The sequence below is a fragment of the Camelus dromedarius genome, chromosome 11 (assembly GCF_036321535.1).
Source record: "Camelus dromedarius isolate mCamDro1 chromosome 11, mCamDro1.pat, whole genome shotgun sequence".
Lineage (NCBI taxonomy): Eukaryota > Metazoa > Chordata > Mammalia > Artiodactyla > Camelidae > Camelus > Camelus dromedarius.
The window spans coordinates 36,101,106-36,124,315 of NC_087446.1; the positions used below are offsets into that span (position 1 = coordinate 36,101,106).

Consider the following 23,210-nt stretch of genomic DNA (forward strand, 5'->3'; position numbering starts at 1 on the left):
GGTTAGGTCAAGCTTTCCTAAAACATGTTGCAAACAAACACAAGGATAAGACAGTCATGATGGGTGAGGGACATTACCTATTTGTATGTAATGGAAGCTTAACTTTGTTTAAATCTGAGCATTTGATAAATTCCTAGGTTACTCTGTTGAAAATTTTATGCTCCAATAAAATAAGGGAAGCAATGAGGGAAATCGATTTAACTATTTCATACTTAAGTTTAAACAAAAAGCCAAAACTGAACGATGATGCAGAAGTGACAGGAACTCTATTAGTGACCATACCAATAAAGACAATCTTGGGCATTGTCAAACATGTAGCTACATCTGTGGTTGGATATTTTGACAGTCACTCATGATATTTTTAGAAAACAGAAGAAATGGTGGATTTATAGATGGCTTAATAACTATAACCCAAAGAATAATGATTGGCAGGTTCATGTCAATCTTGAGGGAGACTTCTAGTTGGTCTATTCTGGGTTTGGTTCTACAAAATATTTAAAATCGGTAACTTGAAATAGAAGCACATTTATACATTTCCAGGTGACACAAAGCTGGGAAAGAAGAGTTTATATATATGTAGGATGAAATAGTACATTCAACAAATATTGATTGAGCACCTTTATGGGCAAAGTGTTAAAGTAAATACAATCAGCAATCAAGATACAGTTCTTCCTCTCATGATTTCCTTTTCAGCAGGAGAGATAAAAATATTTAGTTATAGAACAAGATACGTGATAAAAATATAAAGTGGTTGGACAGACAAATGAAGGGAGATATTACTTCTGGCTTTATGTGCCGGTGGATTTAGAATTTGAATTTAGTGAAAGTGTTCATAGAAACATGTCAGATGAGTAAAATTTGGACATACAGTGATCAAGAGAAGGGGGAATCTAGATACAGAGGTGGAAAAGCATGGAGCTTATATTGAGAAAGTTTTGTGGTTTTGTCTGAAGAATGAAATGTAGGACAGGGAGCAGTAGGAAACAAAAGTTGGGTAATAAGATTCTGGGATACAGGTTGGCACAATGAACTAAACGATAAAATTAAATTTAACTTGGATGAACTTATAATTTCAAAGCAAAGATGCTGGTCCCACTTTCTCTGTGAAAATTATTACCCCTAAACAATAAGGCAAAAAGAAATTGAACACAAACTCCAATTTTAATGACTAAGAGGCATCTATGAACCACAATATATGGAAATTAAAAGAAGATAAAATGACTTAGCACAGCAAAAAAAAAAAAAAAAAAAAAAAAAAAAAAAAGCCAAGTTCATGTGCCCAAAGAGGAGAATACACAAAGAAGCAGTACTTCCAGAACCCTGGAAATGTTTAGAAATTAGAAACACTCGTACTGAAGGCAGAAGGGAGGCAAAGGACTGAAATCAGGGAAACTGGGATAAAAACAGAAATTCTGAGGCAGAATTAAAAACCTGCTCACCAAGCAAAATGATGGGCTAAAGCTAAGTGGTACTGCTATAGAATTAGATAGTCCAAAAAATAAAAAGACAATTCATTATTTCTTACATGTTTTAAAATAAAAATTATTTGAATGATGTTACAATATAGTGTAAAATATTTTTAAACTGCTCTTAATAAGAAGAACTTCTTTCAAAACACATATGCTCTAGCTTCAAGTCCCAACTCCAGAGACTGATTTAGAATGGGAACCAGAAAGTTGTATTTTGATAGTTTCTCACTCTGAAAAACACTGAGCTAGTGTAAAAAAGAAATCACCAAATCTATCAAAAATTAAAATGGCATTGAGAAAAATACAAGCATTTTCATTCATAGGTAAATACTATGTGCCAGGTGTTATGCAAGGAACTCGAAACAGAGCAGCAAACAAAAAATTCCCTACCCTCGTGGAGTTTATATTCTAGTAGGAGGAGACACGCAAACAATATACGCAAAATACACAGCATTTTTCATATAATTGGAAGGTTATATGAAATACAGTAGGGAAGGAGTAAAAGGAATGGGGCCAGAAAGAAGGTAATATTTCAGTAAAGATTTGAAAGAGGTGAGGGAGCAAACCACAAAGAAATTTGGGAAAAGTGTTTCAGGTAATAGCTGACACAGAGGCCCTGAGATAGGTGACTGTCCATATATTTATTCAAAGAATATCAAAGAGGCCAGTAAAGCTGAAGGAGAGTAAGTGAAGATACGAGATCAGAAAGGTAATGAGGGAGCTCAACTGTTTAGGACCTCATGGGCCTGTGAAGGACTTTGGCTTTTACTCCTAGTGAGATGGTAAGTCATGTGATTAGAAGAATGAATATATATATATATACACACACACACATACACACACAAACAAACATATATGATTCTGAAACGCAATGAAGTTTGTCTAAGTAACTAATAATAAAATTAGAAACTTCAAGTGGTATCTGGGAACCTTAGCTGCCTAAATAAATCTACACAATACCTAATATAGTACCTTTAAGTAAGTGTTTAATAAATATTTGTGGAATAAATGGACAGTAGATTTATACTGAAAAGGAAAATGAGAGTTTCTGAAGTTCTTGTAAAATCAGAGGCAATGTATCAACAATATAACAATTATCCTAAGATGTGGTCTTTTATCAAATATTTCAGTATTATAGGTATCAAGTAGATTTTCCTATTTCATATTTTATATAGATTAGGCAAAAAGAAACTAAATAAACAGTCTTTCAGAATCACTCTGAAACTTTACCTCTTTTCTTCAAAAGAGTCAAAGTCCATATTTTATGCTTAGCTTAAGCTTTCCTGTGTTCTAGCTTTAAAAATTCATTTATCATGTTCACACTCAAACCAGCTATACTTTATATTAATGAATTAAAAAAAACTTCATATATTTCATCCCAAAGTCTGTTTTATTTTTCCTTCTAAAGCCTAAAGCCCAGAGTTTTGACTGCCAATGAAGAATTCTGAAAGTGACAAATCCACTTCTGACAGCTAGAAAAAGTGAATGAATGTACTTTTTCCTCCCCATTGTCACCACCATAGCTTTCAAATGAGCCAATCTACTTTTTCTGGTTGTCAGACAGAATTTGTTTTTAAATTATTTTGGTGATAAATAATGCCAAGAACAGCAAAACTGTTTTTCTTTAATATTAGTACTTCTTTTGCCTGATAATAGAATTTTACAAAAGCATTAATTTTTTGATTAACTGAAAAATGGACAGCTAGCTCCTTCAGTCATTGTAAGAGGACTTTCTATAGGAATGAAAAGAGATTAATTTCTGCTGTTAGAGACAACAGCAAATGTTTTGTTATATTTTTTTGCATCATACCATGCAGTGATTTCTTAGGTAAAATAAAAATTCAGAAGTCATAATAGTAAAAGCATTACCTTACACGGCCAAGAGACTAATGCTCTTTCTTATGAATCACTGACAGGTGAAATTTAGAAAAAAAGTACACAAAAAAACCCCACTATTTGTACTACTGTATTGAGAATTAACCTAAAACCATACGATTTACTGTGAATAGTTCACTTTCATTCCTCTAGCTGATATATCCAAGATTTGCAAAGATTACCTTATGTAAAACAAAAAATGTACATAAATACATATTAAACTATGTTAATTTAAAGGGCAAGATTATTTTAATTAGAAAGATTTGACTTCTGCTTACTTTTTATCAGGGCAGTAATTAAACAGAGGAAAGAAGTAAGAGAGTAGAAAACTTGGTCATTTGGTTTAGCAGTTTTCTCAAATTGAAAAAAATAGCAATGAAACCTCCAAGATTAAGAATTTCAAATGAGGCTGCTAGACAGAGAAGACAGACCAAATTAGCTTACCACTTGAACCATTTTGAGATATCTGGCATATCTTGGATCCTTGGCTACAGTTAAGATATTTTCTGGTGTTACTTCACTTTCCTGTGGTCCAGAGTCTTGTAAACTGTTCTGCTGTAGAGAGTATTGCGTATAAATCTTCAGACAATTCACAAAAGGGGTCCATCATGTTACTTAAAAGGGATGGTTCTTTTTATAATTCTAAAGCAATCAATATCAGAAAATCATAGTTCTAAATTTAAATACCAATAATTTAATTATGGGATATATGTTCCCAAATATTTATAAATACTTAAATATGATTCCAGAGGAAGTTATACTTGATATCAATACTATATTGTTCCTTAAAAATGCAAATATAGTCATATCATTAAAAAAATCAGAATTCTGCTTTACTTGTCCCTTGAGTGATGATATAAAACACGAATTATTGATGGACCTATTATTTTAATAAAATGTTTAATAAAAATAATAAAGATTTGATTTGTCAATTGTTCAACTCTAGCAGACAATAAATTGATTTTCTAGGTATCTGCATCACCTACACAATTAAATTCTTCATTTATATTTTGAATAATTTTGTTCTAAGTGGATATGATTATTTCAGTGTCTTTAAAGAAAATGCCTGGAGACTGTGTGGAAGAGAAGCCCGTTTCTCAGATACAATTATCGAGTTTTGTATATTTCAGCTACTGATGAAACTATTAACATTCCCCAGAGTGGTTAAGATTATAAATATTAAATACTTAATACTGGGGAATGGTTTTTCACTTAACACTGGGGAAAGCATTTTAGATAAAAATGCTTCTATCGTATAAGCAGTTCTCATGTGGCATGGCACTGTGTTAACTGAAACTTGTCCATATTGGAACCCTGTCTTCACTTAAGTGCAAAGCAAGGACTGTCTATATATAGTCTTGATTTCTCTTATCAATCTGAACACTCAAGAGTGTTTATTTTGTAAATTCTTACTTGTTATCTGTATATTAGCATTCCGAGGAAGTTCCCTAATGAATGAAATAAATTTTATGTCTATATACCTATGCTGATATGTAGATAAATAAAGAAACATCTTCTAAGGTAGTCATAGTTTTTAAAATATGAATTATACATTAACGTTTTTCCTCAGATAATTCAAATATAAATTAAACCTGTCATAAACTCTGAAGCAAATGAAGCATTCAAAAATTCTTTAGGTTACTCCTGTTATATGACAGACACTGTTCAGCATCCAAAAGTGAGTAGATACATATATATATATATGTTCATCTATAAAATACATAACCACAAAAAGTCCAAAACATTTAATTAAATAAACATTTCAAACAAGACCCAAGTATATTAAAAACAAATTATGGACAATAAACTCATATAATACCACAATGGAGCAAATGATGATTACGTATAAGACCAATGATTTCAAGACTCAGCCTTTAACTTCGGCCTAAAAAACAAGACCTCAACAAGGTTTAATTATATCAGGTCTTACACCTTTGCTATTTGAATGATCCATTTAATCCTCTCTCATATCTCTCAACTGTCCTTCATTTTATCCTCAAATTAATCTCAATCTGCACAACTGGATGTTCTACTGTGAGTTATGATAATATCTGAGCTATGAAATTAAAGTTGCAGAAAAATCAGAATGCAATCTTTGGGTCTTTGACTCATACAGAAATTAGAGGTAGCAATGAATGGATGATTTTTTAAAAAAGTATATGATTATGGAAATTCTACGTTAACCAATACTTAAGTATATGTCAAAATATTTTACATAAAATGTACCAATTAATAACAATGTAGAAAAATAAAAGTTGATTTGAATATTAAGAACAGGCTGAACAGTTATTCTATAAACTAATCAATACATCTTTACCACAATGTTTTCTTCTCAGAGTTCCCTTACACCCTCCTTCACTCAATAGTTCCTCACACCTTTCATCAGAGTTCCCTCCCACCCTCCTCAGTTTCTTCTACCTTCCTTTACTCAGAATTCCACCCCACCTCCTTCACTCAGCATTCACTCTCAGCATCCTCATTCACAGTTCCTTCACACCCTCCTTCACTCAGAGTTCCCCCCACCTTCCTTCACTCAGAATTCCCCCTCACCCTCCTTCACTCAGTTACCCCCAACCCTCCTCACTGAGAGTTCCCTCACAACCTCCTTCACTCAGAGGTCCTCCCACCCTCCTTTACTCAGAGTTCCTCCCACCCTCCTCAGATTTCCCTCCCATCCTCCCTCCCTCAGAGTTCTCTCATACCCTCCTTCAGTCAAAATTTCCTCCCAGCCTCCTCACTCAGTTTCCTCACATTCTCCTTCAGTTTCCTGACAACCTCCTTCAGTCAGAATTCCCACACATCCTTCCTCAGTCAAGAGTTCCCCACACACTCCTGCCACAATTTTTACACTCAGGAAGCCATCATCACTTAATAAATCCTCCAAATGAATTAATACACAATTTTTAAATAAAACTGCCACAATATCAGGTCATGTGGAATACAGATAATTTAGCTGTGATTACTTGTAATCAATTTTTGACACCTTAAATAGTCAAGACCAACACAACTGCGTAAGTTTTAAAACACATACTATAGATGGCATGCATAATAACACCTGGAAAAATTAATACAAACGTTAGACAGATACCATTTAAAAAATTTGAAGAAATATATGTCAGCTAGTATACCAAAGAATGACTACTAGGTAGAATGGAAACATTTAATATTTTTTATTTTTTTACATTTTTTAGAAAAAGGATGGTCTATACTTAAAGGAAGCTTTTAAAGTTAAACTCCTCTAAAACATCTGGATTTCTTCTTGTATATTATATATATTCCAGTGGCCAATGGAATTTGTTATATCAATTAAATGGATGTTACATTTTCTAATAACTAATTGTTAAGTAAAGAGTCATCTAATTCTTTCTCCAAATATATCGTATATCTAAATATAAGGATCCTCCCACAGGACCTCGCACCAAATGTGCTCAAAGTTAAATGAATTCAGCACAGGTGCTGGAGATAGTGTAGTGTGGCAGGTAAGAGCTAGGACTCCTGGTACCAGACTGCCTGAGTTAAAATTCCAGCTCTTACACTTACTGACTTTCAGAAAGTTACTTAACCTCTGTGTACCTCCTTTGACATATCTGTAAAGTAGGACTGATAACAGTATTGACTTCATATGGTGGCTGTGAGAATTAAATGATTTAACTTACAAAAAGCTCTTAATATGCCTCATACACAGTAAGAACTCTTCACATGTTAGGTATTACTATCACTATCAAAACCATCACGATCCAAAAAATATCCTGTGAAATTTACCTCCAGGTACAAATGCAGAATTCCATTTGGGTAGGAAGTCTGTCTGCTTGTTCAGTATTACTTGGTAGATCACTATTTCAGAGATTATTTTATTTTGAATTTTAGTATCTCACCGAGGTCACTAGAGGCAACCTGTTCTTAAACAGTGAAGAGTTTTTATTTCTTGAAATAAAAAGTAATACAAAATTTAAATTTATGCAGAGCATAAATGAACATTAAGACACAAGAACCAAACATAAAGTGTGGCCCTTACTAGGATGCTGGTTTGAACAAATCAACTTCCCAAACACCCTTTTTAGACAACTGGTATTTCTTATATCAGGATCTCTAAATTCCAAAAGCCACATAGGGATCTTGTTAAAATGCAGATTATGATTCAGTAGGTCTGAGGTGGAACCTGAGATCCTGCATCTCAAACAAGCCCCCAGGCGATGCCCATGCTGCTGGTCCACAGAGCGGACTTTGAGTAACAAGGGGTTAGACACTACCAGGGAATTTATTGTTAATTATATTGTGTATGATAAAGGCACTGTGGTTATACAAAAAATGTCAGAGCTTTTAGAGATGTTCAAGGAATTATATAGGGGTGAAATAACATGATGCCTGGGATTCACTTCAGTAAGTGACAAAAAAGACAGATGAAGCAATTGCGGCAAAATCTTTTCTGGTGAATCCAAGTAGTAGGCATTTGGGTATTCATTGTACTACTCTATTTTTGTGTACATTTGAAAGTTTTTATAATAAAACATTTAAAAAGTACACTTCCTGTAAGATCTTAGAAAAAATTTCCACAGTAAAATTGAAAAAAATAAATTTATTCTAGATTTTTCCTAGTTCTAAAAAGATCACTTTTCTTTTTTATAGACAAAGAAAATATTAACTTCAGGAAGCCCTTCAAAATAACAAAATGAAAAACTAGTAACTTTTTTTCAAACTTCATTTTCTATCTTTAGGTTTTAAGATGTTTTACACTCAGAGTTTTACATTAAAAAAAATTTCTTTCTTCAAACCTGCTGCTTAGGTCTATCTGGTTCAACTAAGAAGATCTGCTCATGTTTCCTGGAACTTAAATACTTACCTGTGGTTGCTCTGAAGTGGTCACAGAATGTGATTCGTTTGTGATACTACTGACACTTATAGGAGATACTTCAAATGTAACATCATCTAGGCCTGGGATAGATGACAACTGAGAAAAGAAAATTAATGTTGGTATATGAAAATATTAGGTCTTTAAACACTTTAAGTTTCTAGGTGTGTGTATGTTTTAAGCAGCTGTCTTAAGTTTTCAAGCCTAAATAAGTAGGTTTATACAATCTCATCTTTGGTTGAAATTCTCCACGCCATAAACTACTTAAAAGTGAAAGGCATTCACAAATAAATTTCTGAAGAATTTCTCACAAATCTAATTAAGCTTATTACCATTCTTTTCTCAGGAATTATTTTTTTTTAGTATAAAGAATCCTAGTGTAAGGAATGACAGCATGGGCTTTGGAGTCAGATTGCCTAGGTTTAGGTCACAAAATGTGACCATGTGTAAATCTTCCCAGGCCTCAATTTTCTCATCTGTAAAGTGGGGATGAGAAAACTTACCTCACAGAGTTGTTGTAAAAAGATTTTTATTAAACATATTGTTACCCCCAAAAAGCGCTCTGTAGCACATTTTAGGTTTGAATAATCTGGGAAATAAAACTCTTGTCACATTTTAATGTATGATACAGCTTATTTTTTCTTCTTTAAACATTCATCACTGAATGTACATTTTAATGTATGATACAGCTTATTATTTGTTTTCTTCTTTCTTTAAACACTCATCACTGAATGTTACTAAAATGTGTTACTTTTCATACACAAAAGATGAGCATATTGTCAGTGGTTAAGTATTTCAGGTGGTATTTGCAAGATCCATGCACACTTTCTTTTCTGATTTCATCCTGGTATCAATGGTATACATTTGTCAAATGTTTGGCTAACTTTGGGGATTAACTAACTCTATGGCCATGGAAATAATTAAGGTTAACTTGCCCATATGGTAACTTAACTTGTCACCTTGGACACTAACTTAAGAATTTCACAAACATTAAAATAAGACACATATTCCTAATAAAGAATAATGAAAAACCAATGGTAATAAGATCTGAAGCAGCAATATTCATTGAGAACTGTTGACTGATGACAGTGTTTAGAACTGTGGCTATGGTCCAAATATTTTCAAGCAGGTATGCCTGCTAAGCGACTATCTTGAACATGTTCAAGGCCAGGTATCCTAAATTCTAAGCTAGAGAAATTCTCTGAGAGAAATATAGTGGCTGAAGTCTACAGGAAGATGCAGAAAGTACAAACTAGACACTCTGATCCTTACGCTAAAAGGTATTAGTTACTCCACTACCTCATAAATATTCAATAAATATTTTTTCACATCATTTTTTTTGATAAAAGGACAAAAGTATACTAGTGTCTCTATTATTTTATATACAGGAAAAATACACATAACCTGTACACTTTCAAATCAAAACAACCTATTTTTGCTAGCTACTTTTTGTAACTTCTGACATCAAAACTAGTATTCTTCATTAGCATTTAATATATTTAAAAATGGAAAAATAGATATTTTCTCCAAATTTTGCTCTGTAGGCATCTAAAGTTTTATATAATTTTTACTGTTATCAAATGATTACTATTAAGACAATTGTGAACTTTCTATCAAAGGAAGTAAACTATGTAACAGTTCAATCTGTTAACATGTTACATTATGCTTTTGATTATTATAATGAAAGAAATCTCAATCCATGTGTACATTTAAACAGACTCAGTTAATGGTCCATAATGAATATCATTTCCTTTGCAATTATAGTGAATTAAACAAAGAGAAACACTGTACCACCTAATGGATGCAGGAACTAAACTGAATTCATTTCTAAATGCAATCAAAGTTAAATATGACTGAGAAAGTTGGTATATGTAGAGCAAAATTTATCCTATAAATTATTCAGAAATACAAACCTTAGCATCTAAAATATTCAGAGTTGTTTCAATTTGCTGAATACGAAGAGAAAGGTCTGCCAGCTTCTGGAAAAGAAAGATTAGAAACAAAAGAATAAAATCTGATTAAAACAAACCGTTAACAAGGATAATGAAGGACAGATTTGAAAATAATAATAACTATGGTTTAATACTTGTCACTTTCTAATATATTACTCTCTTATTTACACAAGAATGAGAACTCAAGTATTCTATTATCTTCATTAGCATGCTTCACAGTTATTTTATAAAACTGTATTCATAGATAAGAAAAAGTTGCATTTTCAATATTATCACACTCGTTATCAAAGCAATAATCAATTATTGGGACCAGCATGTAAACTCTGAGGACAGAGTTTTTTTATTCACTGCTATACACTTAGTGATCAAGAACAGTACTTGACACTTAACTGGAGCCTCATAATTATTTGTTGATGAATGAAGAAATTCTTCACAGAAAACAAGAATAAATGTTAGCCCCAAGTAGCCTGGCACAGGATCTGCCTTTATAAATTACTTAAACACGTAAGTATATACAATTAGTCCCGAACCCAAACTTTTCAAGTTTGTAAAGTAAAAAAGGATGAAACTGGAAGATGAGTAGTTAATGATGGAAAGAATTAAAACAAAGGTACAAAATTAGAAAAAATACTAAAAGCAAAAGGAATTAACCTACCATCAAAATCCAAGATAAACCAGAACCAAGAGCTTACCATGCTCTAGTTATTCTGTATAATTAAATTAGCTATATATATACACACACACACACACTCTTACACAAATAAAAGTAAGAACATTTATTTAAAACTCCCTAATCCTAAACATTATTCAGAGACACAGTCTATGAGCAGTTGGCCAGTTTACTAGTTGGCTGATGTACAGCATTCTGATTGCTTTCTGGGATATTATCAAGAACTTGACTAACTCAAGCAGAATTTTAACACCTCAAGAAATGGTCATTTTGGCCACATTCAGAGGCGGAAAAAACTGAAAAGAACCAGAAAGTAGTTAGTGCTTCTTCATAAGACATTTATTTTTAAGATGAGCATCCTGATATCTACAAAGATGTAATTTATAAAGAAAACATTAGAATCTAGTTTTAATGGCACTCAAAGCTAAGTTTAATCTTGAGTTCCAGGATTTGTTCACATAAGGCTTTTATGAAAATATAAACACAGGTAAATATAAAGACATCATATGGATAAATTCCTCTCCAAATTACAGGTGTTTTACTGAAAGTCATGGAAATTAAATTTTGGCAAATTTAATCAGTCTAAAGAAGCCTAGTAAAACAAACTTATGGTTACCGGGGGTGGGGAAAGGGTTGGGAAGGGAACAACTGGGAATTCAAGATTTGTAGATACTAACTACTATATATAAAATAGATAAACAACAAGTTCATACTGTATAGCACAGGGAACTATATTCAGTATCTTGTAACTTACGGTGAAAAAGATTATGAAAACAAATCCATGTATGTTCATGTATGACTGAAGCACTGTGCTGTACACCAGAAATTGACACAATGTTGTAAGCTGACTATATTTCAATAAAATATATTAAAAAGAAAAAAAAAGCTTAGTAACTGCAGAAATCCTACAGCAAATTAATCTGTAAAGTGAGTGATAATTTCTAACTTATTTTAAAATGCATAAATTGGTTTTATTAAAATAAGTGAACACAGAAAAATAAACAGATAAATTAAAAATTAATGCTGTTTTCATGTATTCATATAAATATCTACTTTTAAGCAATAATCATCATCACTGTAAACATTTGGGCATTTACCTTGCTATGCTAAACTGTATATGCAACATATCACTTGAACTCTCACACCAAGTCTATGAAGTAGGAACTATTATGCCAATTTTAAAGATGAGAAAATTAAGTAAAACAATCTGAACTCAAACACTGCAAATCCAGATACTATTTTTGAAGGAATTTCATCTTGTTTACACATTGATCGCCACATCACCCAAATCTGGGTGACAGCTGTGTTTCTTCAGGGGCACTCAATCCACAGGGGGTGATCAGTGTTAAAGCATAATGCCACAGACTGTGGGTGATGTGTCAATGTAGATTATAACAAACTGACTGTAACAAATGTACCATGTTGGTGGGGGATGTTGATGGTGGGGCAGGTTGTATACATGGGGTGAGAGGGGGTGTCAAGGAATAAATGGGAACACTATACTTTCTGCTCAGTTTTGCTGTGAATATAAAATTGCTCTAGAAAATAAAGCTTAGTTAACTAAAAAAAAAAGTAAAATTCCCAAGCACTACATAAATGTAATTTTTGTTATTCCAAGTTAATAAAGCATCAGTCTACTTCTCACTAAAACTAAGATGCTACTGTGCTAAATACTGGGAATCAAACTTTTCTAATCAAATTTCCTAAAACAGACGTTTCTTCTGGAATTACTACAACATATGTATTAAAAATTTTTCAGGGTTTGATCATAAATTGTCCTTAAATGGATACTCAAAAATTCACACAGGATAGGGTAAGGATTGAAATACAAGTCTTAGTAAATAAGGGAATAAGGATTAAAATGTTTATATGGAAAACTACTTGTTGACAAGGAAGATTACAGAGGCTTGGAAGATAAAAAGCTATACTTTCTAGAGCAGTAATTCTCAATTTTTTTGAATGCAGATTTGTCTGGTATGTCACTCTTTTGCTTTGGAACTCATTTTACCTACCTTTATCTACTATTATCAAAACCTCACCAAAATGAAGTGACCTGGTTTTTTAATAAAACAAGATTATATGAATGATTTATTCATGCAAGGCATGAAAGACATTGATCTAATAATCAATATATTTTAATTTGTAATAATTTACCTGAATATCCTTGGTATATAGTAACAACTGTAAATAAAGTATAAAGAAATCTGAAACAACTGTAATTTAATTAAAAGAAGATCTGTGCTTTCTATAGGTAAGTCATATGTCCTAATACTACTATGATTTTTATTGATCAAATTTAAAGGAAATGTGCAATTTAAGTTAGAGGTGAAAAAAAATCCAATTATAATTTTTTTTCCCATCCAAGTTCACATACCCCAAGTTTAGAACCACTATGCAAATGATTTTCTCAAAATCAGATCAACAGAAGGCTTTTTCTCTTGGCTAGGGAAGATCTTTGTTATGAACAAATTGTGTTTTTAAAATTATCCGTAGAAGTATTATCCATCCTCTCTAGAGCTAATTTTTGAGAGTCTAAAATATTAAATATGCTACCTGGATTATAAAATTTAATGCTTTAATAAAGGACACAGTACTGTACCACAATTTTGAGTTTTTAAAGTGTATAATTGGTTTCTTTTGTAATCCTACACATTTTATTTCATGCATTTAAAAACATCAACTTTATTTCACTACACTGCCAAAGGATCCATGGCACAATTAAGAACCTCTGCTTTTCAAAGATTATTCAGCATAACAGGTTTTGAGTCTGTTCTCATGTAATCACTGTTGTAACATATATAAATACGTACTTCTTAGAAAGCCAGTGTCACTTGACAAAATACACCTGACTTCATTTATGGGTTGCTGAAGCTCATTTCTAAGCTGTTTATGTCTTCCACATTTTCCTTCTACAACTCCCAGACCACCATAAAGCAGGTGGTCTCAACCTTGTCTCTACTGACATTTTGGGCTGGATAATTCTTTGTTCTGAGGGGCTATCCTGTGGGTTTGGCAGAATCTCTGACCTCTACCTCCTAAATGCCACAAAAACTCTTCAGTTGTGACAACTAAAAACATCTCTAGACACTGCCAAACGTCCCCTGGTTGAGAACCACTGAAGTGTAGATGACTACAGATATATTATAAATAACATGATCAATAATGGTAACTGTCTCCACTTCTGAAAGTTTCAGCAGGGAGGAAATAGAAAGGTAACAGTCTTTCCCATCCATTTAACCGTCCTCTTTATAAGGATTTAAAGCAAATCTGAAATACCCTGATTTGGGAGTATGGGGGAATTTACAAGGTACCAGAAGTTTGGTCAGATAAACCGCAAACTTCCTAATGCATCACTCACCTATTCCTAAGGCATTTCATTTTATTCAAATGAAAGACAAAAGAAGAAACATGGGGTTAACAGTTGAAGGTGGAAACAAAAATACTGCAATATCTAATTCGCATATCCAGTTCTCTAAAAGAGCAGCAGTATTTTAAAATAATGGATCTCCTGGTGTATCACTTTGGGTTGATTATGTCCTCAAAGCCAGAAAGGGAAGCAATTGATGGTTTAATAAGCTTCATCCGACAATTAAGGCCAGCAGTTATAAAAGCAGTTGTAAAAGTTGTAGGAGTAAATAGTTTTAAACAAAACATTATTTGCTTGAAGGTTAAATCTGACGGTGGGCTTAAAAACTGCATGTAAAAGATAAGCACTGTAAATATTTTTAGGCTATATGAAGATTCTCAGCACTTACGCCTGTAATTAAAGATTTTTTTTCTGAAAAAAGAAACATTTAAGAACATTTAAAAAATGACTAAAACCCCAGTATTCTAGGCATGTTACAAGTCTGAGTCAAAATAATACATGTAATTGCCCTGTTTATAGAGTACCTTTAACTTCAAAAATCACAGTAATGTTAAATTTCTGCTCAGTTTTATCTGTGATATCCATAGAACTTGCACTGTTCCTCTACTTCCCTTTTTAAATTTTCGGTCCCAGCGGACTACCATAAGATTTTGCTGATTAGGACCAGAATAGAAATGCTTATAGGAGATTTGTGAAGGAAGCAATGACCCTAAGTAACTTTGTAACTTGGGTCTGATTCAACTACTTTCCTTTCTCTGTCTTCTAACTTTTCTCCTACCTTGATTCATTAGAAGAGTTATTAGAAGAGTTACAAAGTAGCCTGATACCAGAAAATTTTTAAAAAGATAAGTTCTTCAATTTTCTCTTTATCAGAGAACTCTAAAACCAGTATTACTGATGAAGAGAATCCTAGAAATTTGTTTCAAATTTAATTCTTGTTCGAGTTCAGCTGTGACTGAAGATACAGTTTGGGTTTGGTTCAAACAAGATTATGTGGGGGAAAAAAAAAACACCAAAAAAGGCAAAAAATAAAAACCACCAGGTTTTCTTCTTCCTCCAATTCACTTCCAGTTCAAAAAGTAACAGTTGAGGTTCATTTTTCATTGAGGGAAATGTAGTCATTTTGGTTCTTATTTAAGGGTTTAGCTAAACAAGGACCTCAGGTGTAATAGGTACTATTAACAAATTACAACTCATTTCGAAAAACTATGTTGATCTTTACTCAGGAGAAAATGGCACTTTATGTTTGAACACATATATTATATCCTTGGAATTTATCATACCAAAAAAGACATCACATCAAATGGACATAATATAGCAAAGAAGTGAATATGAATCTAAAAACTAAATTTTGGAATTTTTAAAATTTAATTTTACTTGTTTTTTTAATTATTATTATTATTTTTTAATTGAAGTACCATCAGTTACAATGTATCAATTTCTGGTGTAAAGCACAATGTCCCAGTCATGTATATACATACATATATTCGTTTTCATATTTTTTTCATTACAAGTTATTACAAGATATTGAACATAGTTCCCTGTGCTATATAGCAGAAACTTAAACAAAAAATCTATTAAGAAACTAAGTTTTGAAGTAGCTATAAAGAAGACACTGCAGTCTCTCACCTGAAAATGATGTAAACATGCCTCTTATTCAGATCAGATGGTGCAATACAACAGAAGACTGAGACATTTCTGTTTTTTCTAGTTAACAGATCAGAGTTGGAATCCCAGCTCTTTTACTTTCTAGCTGTGTGAGTGTGGGCAAGTCAGAGCAGCTACTGCAGCAATCCATACTATGTACTCATATATATGGTGAGTGAATGAATGAATGACTAAGCAAATGATTTAAATCTCTCTACATCTCAGTTTCTGTATTTCTAAAAAAGGGGTAATTAGACCCCTCTCAAAGGGCTGAGCTGTGGTGATTAAACACATGTAAAAAAATACAACGCCTAGCACAGAATAAACACACAATATTACTTATTGTCATCACATCACAGGCTACAACTGACATAAATATCCAAAAGCTAAAATATGAAATGTAAATAATGAGTTACAGTCAACCATAGATTATCATCCATTAAGGAGAAAAAGGCAATAAGCTACTTTTAAATTTCATGGATTTTTGGTCAACAAACTTTTTTCTAGAGTTCAAGAAAGAACTAGGGAAAAGTGATATAGTCCAAACAGTTGTAGGGGGAGTAGAAAGTGGAACAGAAGGGGAGAAAGAGTGAATCCTGAGGCTTTGATAACGCACAAGCAATCAACAAACAAGAGACAATTATTGTTATACTTGATCTAGTGAAAACCGTCAAGCACTACAAGGGTAAGGGAATATCCCCACTTCAGGGCAGCTAAATCAAGTTGCCTTCATAGATGTGTTTGCCAGCTGTTTTGTTGTTGCTTGCTTTATTTTTTAAACTGGTGATGAGAAGTATGAGGATGGATATTTGCCCTTCTCTAACAATCCTGGAATAATCTCTCCAGATACTTCTCCACCCTACCTTGGTATAAAATGAGAAGGGCTAAATCCGAGGCTTACTGCTTTTTAGTCAGTCTCCTTGCCATTTATAGAGGCAGCTGTACAAGATAATACCCCTTGAAGCAAGCACCTAGTCTCTGGGCTTGTCAGATACAATATATTACTTGAACCCCCTTACTCTATCAATTATCATATCATATTCCAATTTCTTTTGTCTTGGAAGGCAGAAGAGATTTTTGACAACTAGACAAAAACAACAGAAGGAATCTTATACAAGTGAAAATAGTTTTCCTTATGTAAGTGAAACGTTTCCAATTTTTATTAATAATATATCTAACAAAAAACATATGCTGAGGCTCTACCTTATATTATATATAAGACAGAATGAACTGAATACTATTTAATTGACACAACTGTGAATTATCTAATTTCCCCCCCTTTCTCCTTTCTTTTTTTTTTTTTGGAGGGGGGGTTATTTACTTTATTTTGAAGGATTAATCAGGATTTTTATAACAGCTTCTCAACATAACAATAATTCACCTGACAAAAATTGGTATTTTTGGAATACTTTTCTCAGGAACTTTTCTATTGTGTTAATCACAATGCATCTAGGATGGAGATACTTCATAGCACAAAAAAGTAGATTGGCTAGGACTGGGAAGTCTCGGGGTATTCTCATGGTATTTCCTGCAGCAGGCCTTGACTTCTTAGTGAAATCCTTTTAATTTCTGATTAAAGCATCCCTGAAAGTGTATTTAGCTTTATGGTCACTGAACTTTTGTGAAGTAGAATTTGCAACCTTCCAGAGAAATACTGTCATACCACTGTGGAGATTTACTCTTGTCTACTGACAGAGCACAGTCAATGATTTTAACAATAAAGTGTGTATGTGTAACTTGTTCCTATTACACAATGCCCCTGATGCCTACAATCTTGACTCCTACACCTTTTAGGCAACGACCATCCCTCTATGAACAGTCTCTATTCAAGGACTTGATTGTGGAGGATACTTAGTCAAATGGGGAACAGTAACTTCAGCACTCAGGTAGTTCTTGACACCAAAATGGAGCCCTAAGGTTTGACATGATCCTTAACTGGTAAAGAAAACTGAGCAAGAACAACACCTTTTCGTTTCAGACTACTGTTGTTCTATTTCCTTGTTCTTTTTCTTCTTTCTTAAACCCAATTTCAACACATAGTTCCCATTTTCCTCCCCATTCTCTTTTCAGGCTCTTTAAAAGACATGGTTCCCTGGATCTGGTACCTAACCCGTAATTGGGTTACTTAATCCTCACTTTACAAGCCATTTGCAGAAAGTATTTTTATTTCCATAATGATATTTGGTACCGAAGTTATGTTTCTAGGCTACCTCCCCAGTCATCTTTTGGATCAAGCAATGTACAGTAATTTTAAAATAAACTGAAACAATATATACTTAAAATGTAAATCTCTAACCAATTTCAAAATAAAAAAATGTTTTTAAATGTGAAATTTTGGAATTCCTTTTTTTCTCTTTAATCACAATAAGCTTCACTGAACTATCTCACAAAGGTAGAAAATTAATTCAGCAGAGGTGGGCTGCAGGAATGAAGGCAGTAAGAATCAAAGAGGATTTAAGGTATGTTAACATAACAACTGGCTGACAAGAGGTAATGGCACATGAATACATAGACTGTAATTCTTGTTTACTGCGCTACTCATTAAACCAGTATCACAGGACCTACCTCCTCACAAACAGTAGAAAAGCGGTTGAGAAACTGTACAGTGTGCACCACAAATTGGTTTAGAAATGCCACCGTTCTTTTCTGTTGAATAGCTGGCACCTGTGTTTCGTAAAAATAAACATGATCCGTACAGGAGGAACGTAACCGTGCGATCCCCTTCGGGGCGTTTCGCTCGTGTAGTCTGAGTTTATTGGAAGTACTGCGAAGTCATTAACTTGTTTTCCTAAACTGTGGGGGTGGGATGTCAAAGTTGGCAGAGGCTGCAAAGTTTGAGAATGGGCTCTGGATTCACGAGGGTGAAATTTCGAAGGTAAAGGCAACGTACATTAAAAACATGAAAAACTTACGGGCCGAACAAAAGAGGCAGAGATCGGAACCGGCCCGTGTTGCCAGCGGTCACCCTTGAGGATAGGGACTCGTGAGCCAGGAAGCGAAGGCTGGGAGAGGCACGCTCCTCCTCCCCCCACCCTCCTCCATAGACAACTCGGGAAAGACCTCTCTTTAAGGTGGGAACTGTGGGACTCTCCCTCCCGAGGCCAGTGGAAAACAGGCCCAGAGCCAGAGTTGGCCAGAGAGAGACAGGGGTCTCCCTGGGAACCTGACTTCCCTTCCCCATCCTCCTCCCAGGACGCCGAAGTTCGACTCTATCTTTTACAAACCTTAGTCAGGTCTATGCCTGACCCCATGAGAGGAAGCCCATCCTCATCCATCTCCTCAGCGGGCGGGGAACCCAAAGCTCACCCACAAACCCCTGCCTGGCCGGCCGGCCCGCCCAACCGGGTAACACCGTCTGACCGCCGGCCCTAGTCCCCTCCTCCCGGGCCTTTCCCGCCGGAAGAAAACGCCTCCGCCCGCCAATCACTCGGCGGCTCACCAAGAGCTCGCCCCCTTCGCACGCATTCTGGGATTGGTAGTTCTAGCTCCATATTGTGACGTCAACGAGGGGCGCCGGGTGGAGGAAGGCTGTGATTCTAGCAAAATCTTAAAAGGGGGTCAAAAAAAAAAAAGGGTAAAGCGTCACGTCTGCTTGAGGTTATCCCTGCTTATTCGTCTCAGCTATTTAAGGAGTTAAGTCATTCGTCAATTTAAAAGAAAAAATATATGTATATATAAATAAATATGTATTTAACCTACTAAGCGCCAGACACTGCTAGGCCCTGTGGTAAATACAAAGATGGAATCCGATTGAACATATATATAGGACTTTAGAAACATTAACTTATACTCAGTTGGCCAGCCGATTGACAAAAATGTTTTTGAAAGTGATTTGGTTTCTTAAAAAAAAGGAAAAGACAAATATAATGCTGCGAGATGTAATTTCTAGTTAACAGAAGAGTGGGAATTTCTGTCTCCTAGAGCCCTTTGATTACTGTTCATCATCCACAGCTCTTGATAGCAGTGGCATTCGCAACTTGTTAATTGACTATCAAGGGCTATTAAGAATAATCTGTAGCTAAAAGTCTTGGTCCACTGCCAGAAATCCTAATATATCCTCCTGCCTCCAGACTGTCTCTCTTTGAAAAGGTATTACCAGATTTCACTTACTGTAGTGAATTTTGGAGGCAAAACAAGTACATTGTAATAAATATTGATTTCAAAGGGCAAAAACTATAAATGCCACCTGCATATATACATTAAATTAAAAATATTAAGAATTTTCCAATACTTACCTTTGTTTTCATAGCAGGTAACTAGAAAATTACATTTTTATCATGAATCAGTTCTTAGGTGGGGAAAATGATGAGCTCTGGGTTCCAATTTTTCTTTTTGTGTTTTTTCCTGCTCTGCCTCAGGATGAACAGAGGTTCATAACAGTGGGAAAACAAATTTAAATGTCCCCTATCTCTGCTTACCCCATGCTCAGGAGTGATACAAAGCATCTACTGGGGCTTGGTTAAGTAAAGGAATTCTAGTCTAGTTATTCATTCTAGGCTTCTTATTGTCTAGCGTAAATAAGAATCCATTGTTTCAGGCGTCTTCTTTTAATTGTGGCTTTCCTAACTTCAATCAGACAGTTGGGTTGTAGGCTTATATCCTCTAAGCAGGAGACTGGATTCCTCCCTAAAAAGCAGACAACCTCAAGAGAAGATACCTGAAGATATTTACAATTAGGGAGTTCCCAATAAAACAGCACATAGCCTAATGAGTATCCTGCTTTAAGGGGGGTGTGGGGGAAGGTCTCCCTGTTGTATTTGTACCCACGGACTTTAATTTATGGAGGTGACTGAGCGATGGCGCAGAGAGGTTAATATCATTGAAAGAATGTTATTTACATTTCCTAAGAGAAGGGAGTATGCCATGCCACACAGGGCTTAGAGGAAACGCTAGATTTTGGATAGGAGGCAGGCAGAAGCAGGAACTTGGGGAAAGTCTAGACCAGAGCCTTTATTGGGGTTTCTGTGGCAAGGGCAAGGCAGGGCAGGAGAAACAGGTGAAGACTGGCTGGTGTGAATGATTCCAGCGGGCTTTGGGGCATAGGAGCTGTACCTGCTGTCTATACCTGGCTCTGGGTTGATTTAGGGCAGGGGGAAATATAAGCTTGGTGTGTGAGTTTAGATAAGAGGTGGTTGGGTGTAATGGGCTGGGATTGGTTGGTTTGCATATGAAAAACGTGCTTTCTAGTAAATTGTTTGACTATCTTTGGGAATTAATTAGTCCTAGGAGATGCAGTCTTTCCCAGGGTTTAGAAGACCACAAATGCCACAACTTCAGAATACAGAAAATAAGAAAATAGTTAATATAACTGGACCTGTGATGAATAGATGTTGAATAGACAATTACAGAATCTAAGAAAACACAGAACACTCACCTTTCAGTGTGTGGCCTTTTAGGCACTAGTTTCAGCAAGACACCTTACTTCTGGGTCTGGTCTCACTCAACTTCTCAAGAAGTGATCAGAGGGGAAGGAGTAGCTACCTGACTATGCAAACCAGGGGGAGGCTATTTGAGAGTGAGGGTCTAATCATTCCACATCCAGACTCTAACAAACTTCCTGCTGTGCTAACGCCTAAAACACTGTACCCACTTTCAGAGGAACTGGTGCCCCTCAAATCCAAGTGTCTTCTTAACTGCCACTTTTAATCCATATAATACACTCCTTGCTTTCATCACTCATTTGAGACCTAGATGCTACCTTTATCTTTTGTGACCATGTGGTATTGCTGACTCGTGTAATTTCTCTGAGGTCAGAGGCCAGAGGCCAGTTTCCATTTCTTTATATTCCCTTATACCTTTTACACATGATAGACAGTTTACACCTACTTATTTTTAAGTTAAGAATTTATTATAAAGGTGAAATATTTATTACGGAAAACTTCAAGGAAAAAGCATAGGCAGGAAAAATGTCAGCCACAATCACTATTCTTAGAAGTAACCATTGCATTTTTATAGAGCAAATATATTTTGTCTTGAATTCACTAAGTCAGATTTTTTCCCCAGGGTTGGGGAAAATGGTATAAAATGGTATAAAATGAGGTAGGCTTCAGGCATGGGTCATGGCTTATCTTTGTACACCTTCTGTAGTACTCTGTCTTCTTCACAGAATAACCCTTTCCATTTATTTAAGAAACAAAACAAAACAAAACAGCATACGGTGCCACTATCAGCTGCTTCTAATTAACCTCCTCTGGAAGATTCCGTAAATGACTCAGCACCTGGTCTTCTTAAAGCAGTCAGGTTATTTTGAATCACAACCTCAAAAGCACTTAACACTACTCTGGAAGTTCAATATCAACATTTCTTTCTGTAGCCTTATTTCTAGAATTCAAAATAATCATGTTAGAACCTTTGCTATTACCCTTTAAAAAATGATGGGCCAGAAGGTATGAGCCAGTCAGTCTAGGAAAGTGGTTCACAATATTTTCCAGTATGAGAAGCCCTTTTTGATAGAAAAAAATTTTGAGAAGCCCCAGATGGTTGCAGCTGGATATTTAACATTCACTGCATAAATACATAAACATTGTTGAGGACTTAAATAGTAATATTAAGTGAAATGGGTGAGCTCTATTGGGAAATCCATCTTAAAATCCTGAATTTTCATTCAAAGATAGTATTTTGCTCCCTCTTATTTCCCAGGCTAGGTTCTATTAGTTTTCCTATAATAAATCCTGCCTTAGAAAATCTTACACATTACATAAGCAGGAATAGTTAAAGTATTCTGGCTTTCATCTGAATTCCAGAGCCAAACCTGGGGTCATAAAGGATATCAAGATGACAGGCATGCCTGGAAACTTTTAAACCCTATCAATTTTTCTGAATAAGAAAAGTCACCTCTCTGAACTGGAGGAAAGGGTTCATTGGCAGGCTCATTCGTCCTACTACCTGTTAATGGTGTTTTGGGGGAGGAAGAGTGGTATGGCAGGAACCTGAGGTCAAGGTCTTCTAGAATTATGTGGGCAAGTTTGATTTGGGGGCTGTGTTATCTCAGGACCCCAGAAGGCCATGGCTTACAGGAAAATGAAAATTTTCATAGTGGTAATATGAATATTGAGAAACCCTTCCAATAATTTCATATTCTTGCAGTTTTTTTTTCTTCCATCAACAGGTTGGGAAGCAATGACCCAGGGTTTTGTAAAGATTATATACATAAGTGAACACATCTTAGTTACTGTGGTAGGTAGATAGAATGATGGGAAAAGGAATAGGTGAAAAACACTGACAATTCCAGGACTGCTCCATGGGTTTGGAGTTTAATGTATTTGTGGGGTAAATCCAGGATGGGATGAGAGTTCTGAAGCAACTGTATATACGAACAGGTCCTGTACTTGCTCAAAAATCAAGCGCCAGGGAAATCTTACTAGCACTCTACAGATTTCAC

At 34.8% G+C, this 23,210-nt stretch overlaps 2 protein-coding genes across 5 annotated transcripts in view; one reads left to right on the forward strand and one right to left on the reverse strand.

The window, feature by feature from the left end:
* DRAM1 (DNA damage regulated autophagy modulator 1) overlaps nt 1-8,249 on the forward strand; it is a 123,284-nt gene extending 115,035 nt beyond the window's left edge. Inside the window, exon 6 of the mRNA XM_064491650.1 lies at nt 8,128-8,249. Within this exon, the coding sequence (XP_064347720.1) occupies nt 8,128-8,199 (72 nt within the window). The 3' untranslated portion in view covers nt 8,200-8,249. The remainder of the gene's footprint in view (nt 1-8,127) is intronic.
* The window catches only part of WASHC3 (WASH complex subunit 3), a 44,013-nt gene extending 24,804 nt beyond the window's left edge, over nt 1-19,209 (reverse strand). The window contains exons 1-5 of one of the 4 annotated variants that reach the window (XM_031462925.2): nt 19,054-19,208; nt 18,395-18,493; nt 10,107-10,169; nt 8,185-8,292; nt 3,789-3,899 (exon numbers count right to left, since the gene is read on the reverse strand). In XM_031462925.2, the coding sequence (XP_031318785.1) occupies nt 3,789-3,899; nt 8,185-8,292; nt 10,107-10,169; nt 18,395-18,493; nt 19,054-19,104 (432 nt within the window). In that variant the 5' untranslated portion in view covers nt 19,105-19,208. Of the gene's footprint in view, nt 1-3,788; nt 3,900-8,184; nt 8,293-10,106; nt 10,173-18,394; nt 18,494-19,053 lie in introns of all 4 variants that reach the window. The other 3 variants (XM_031462924.2, XM_010990014.3, XM_031462927.2) reach the window with 3 other exon arrangements.
* Between the last annotated feature and the right edge of the window lie 4,001 nt (nt 19,210-23,210).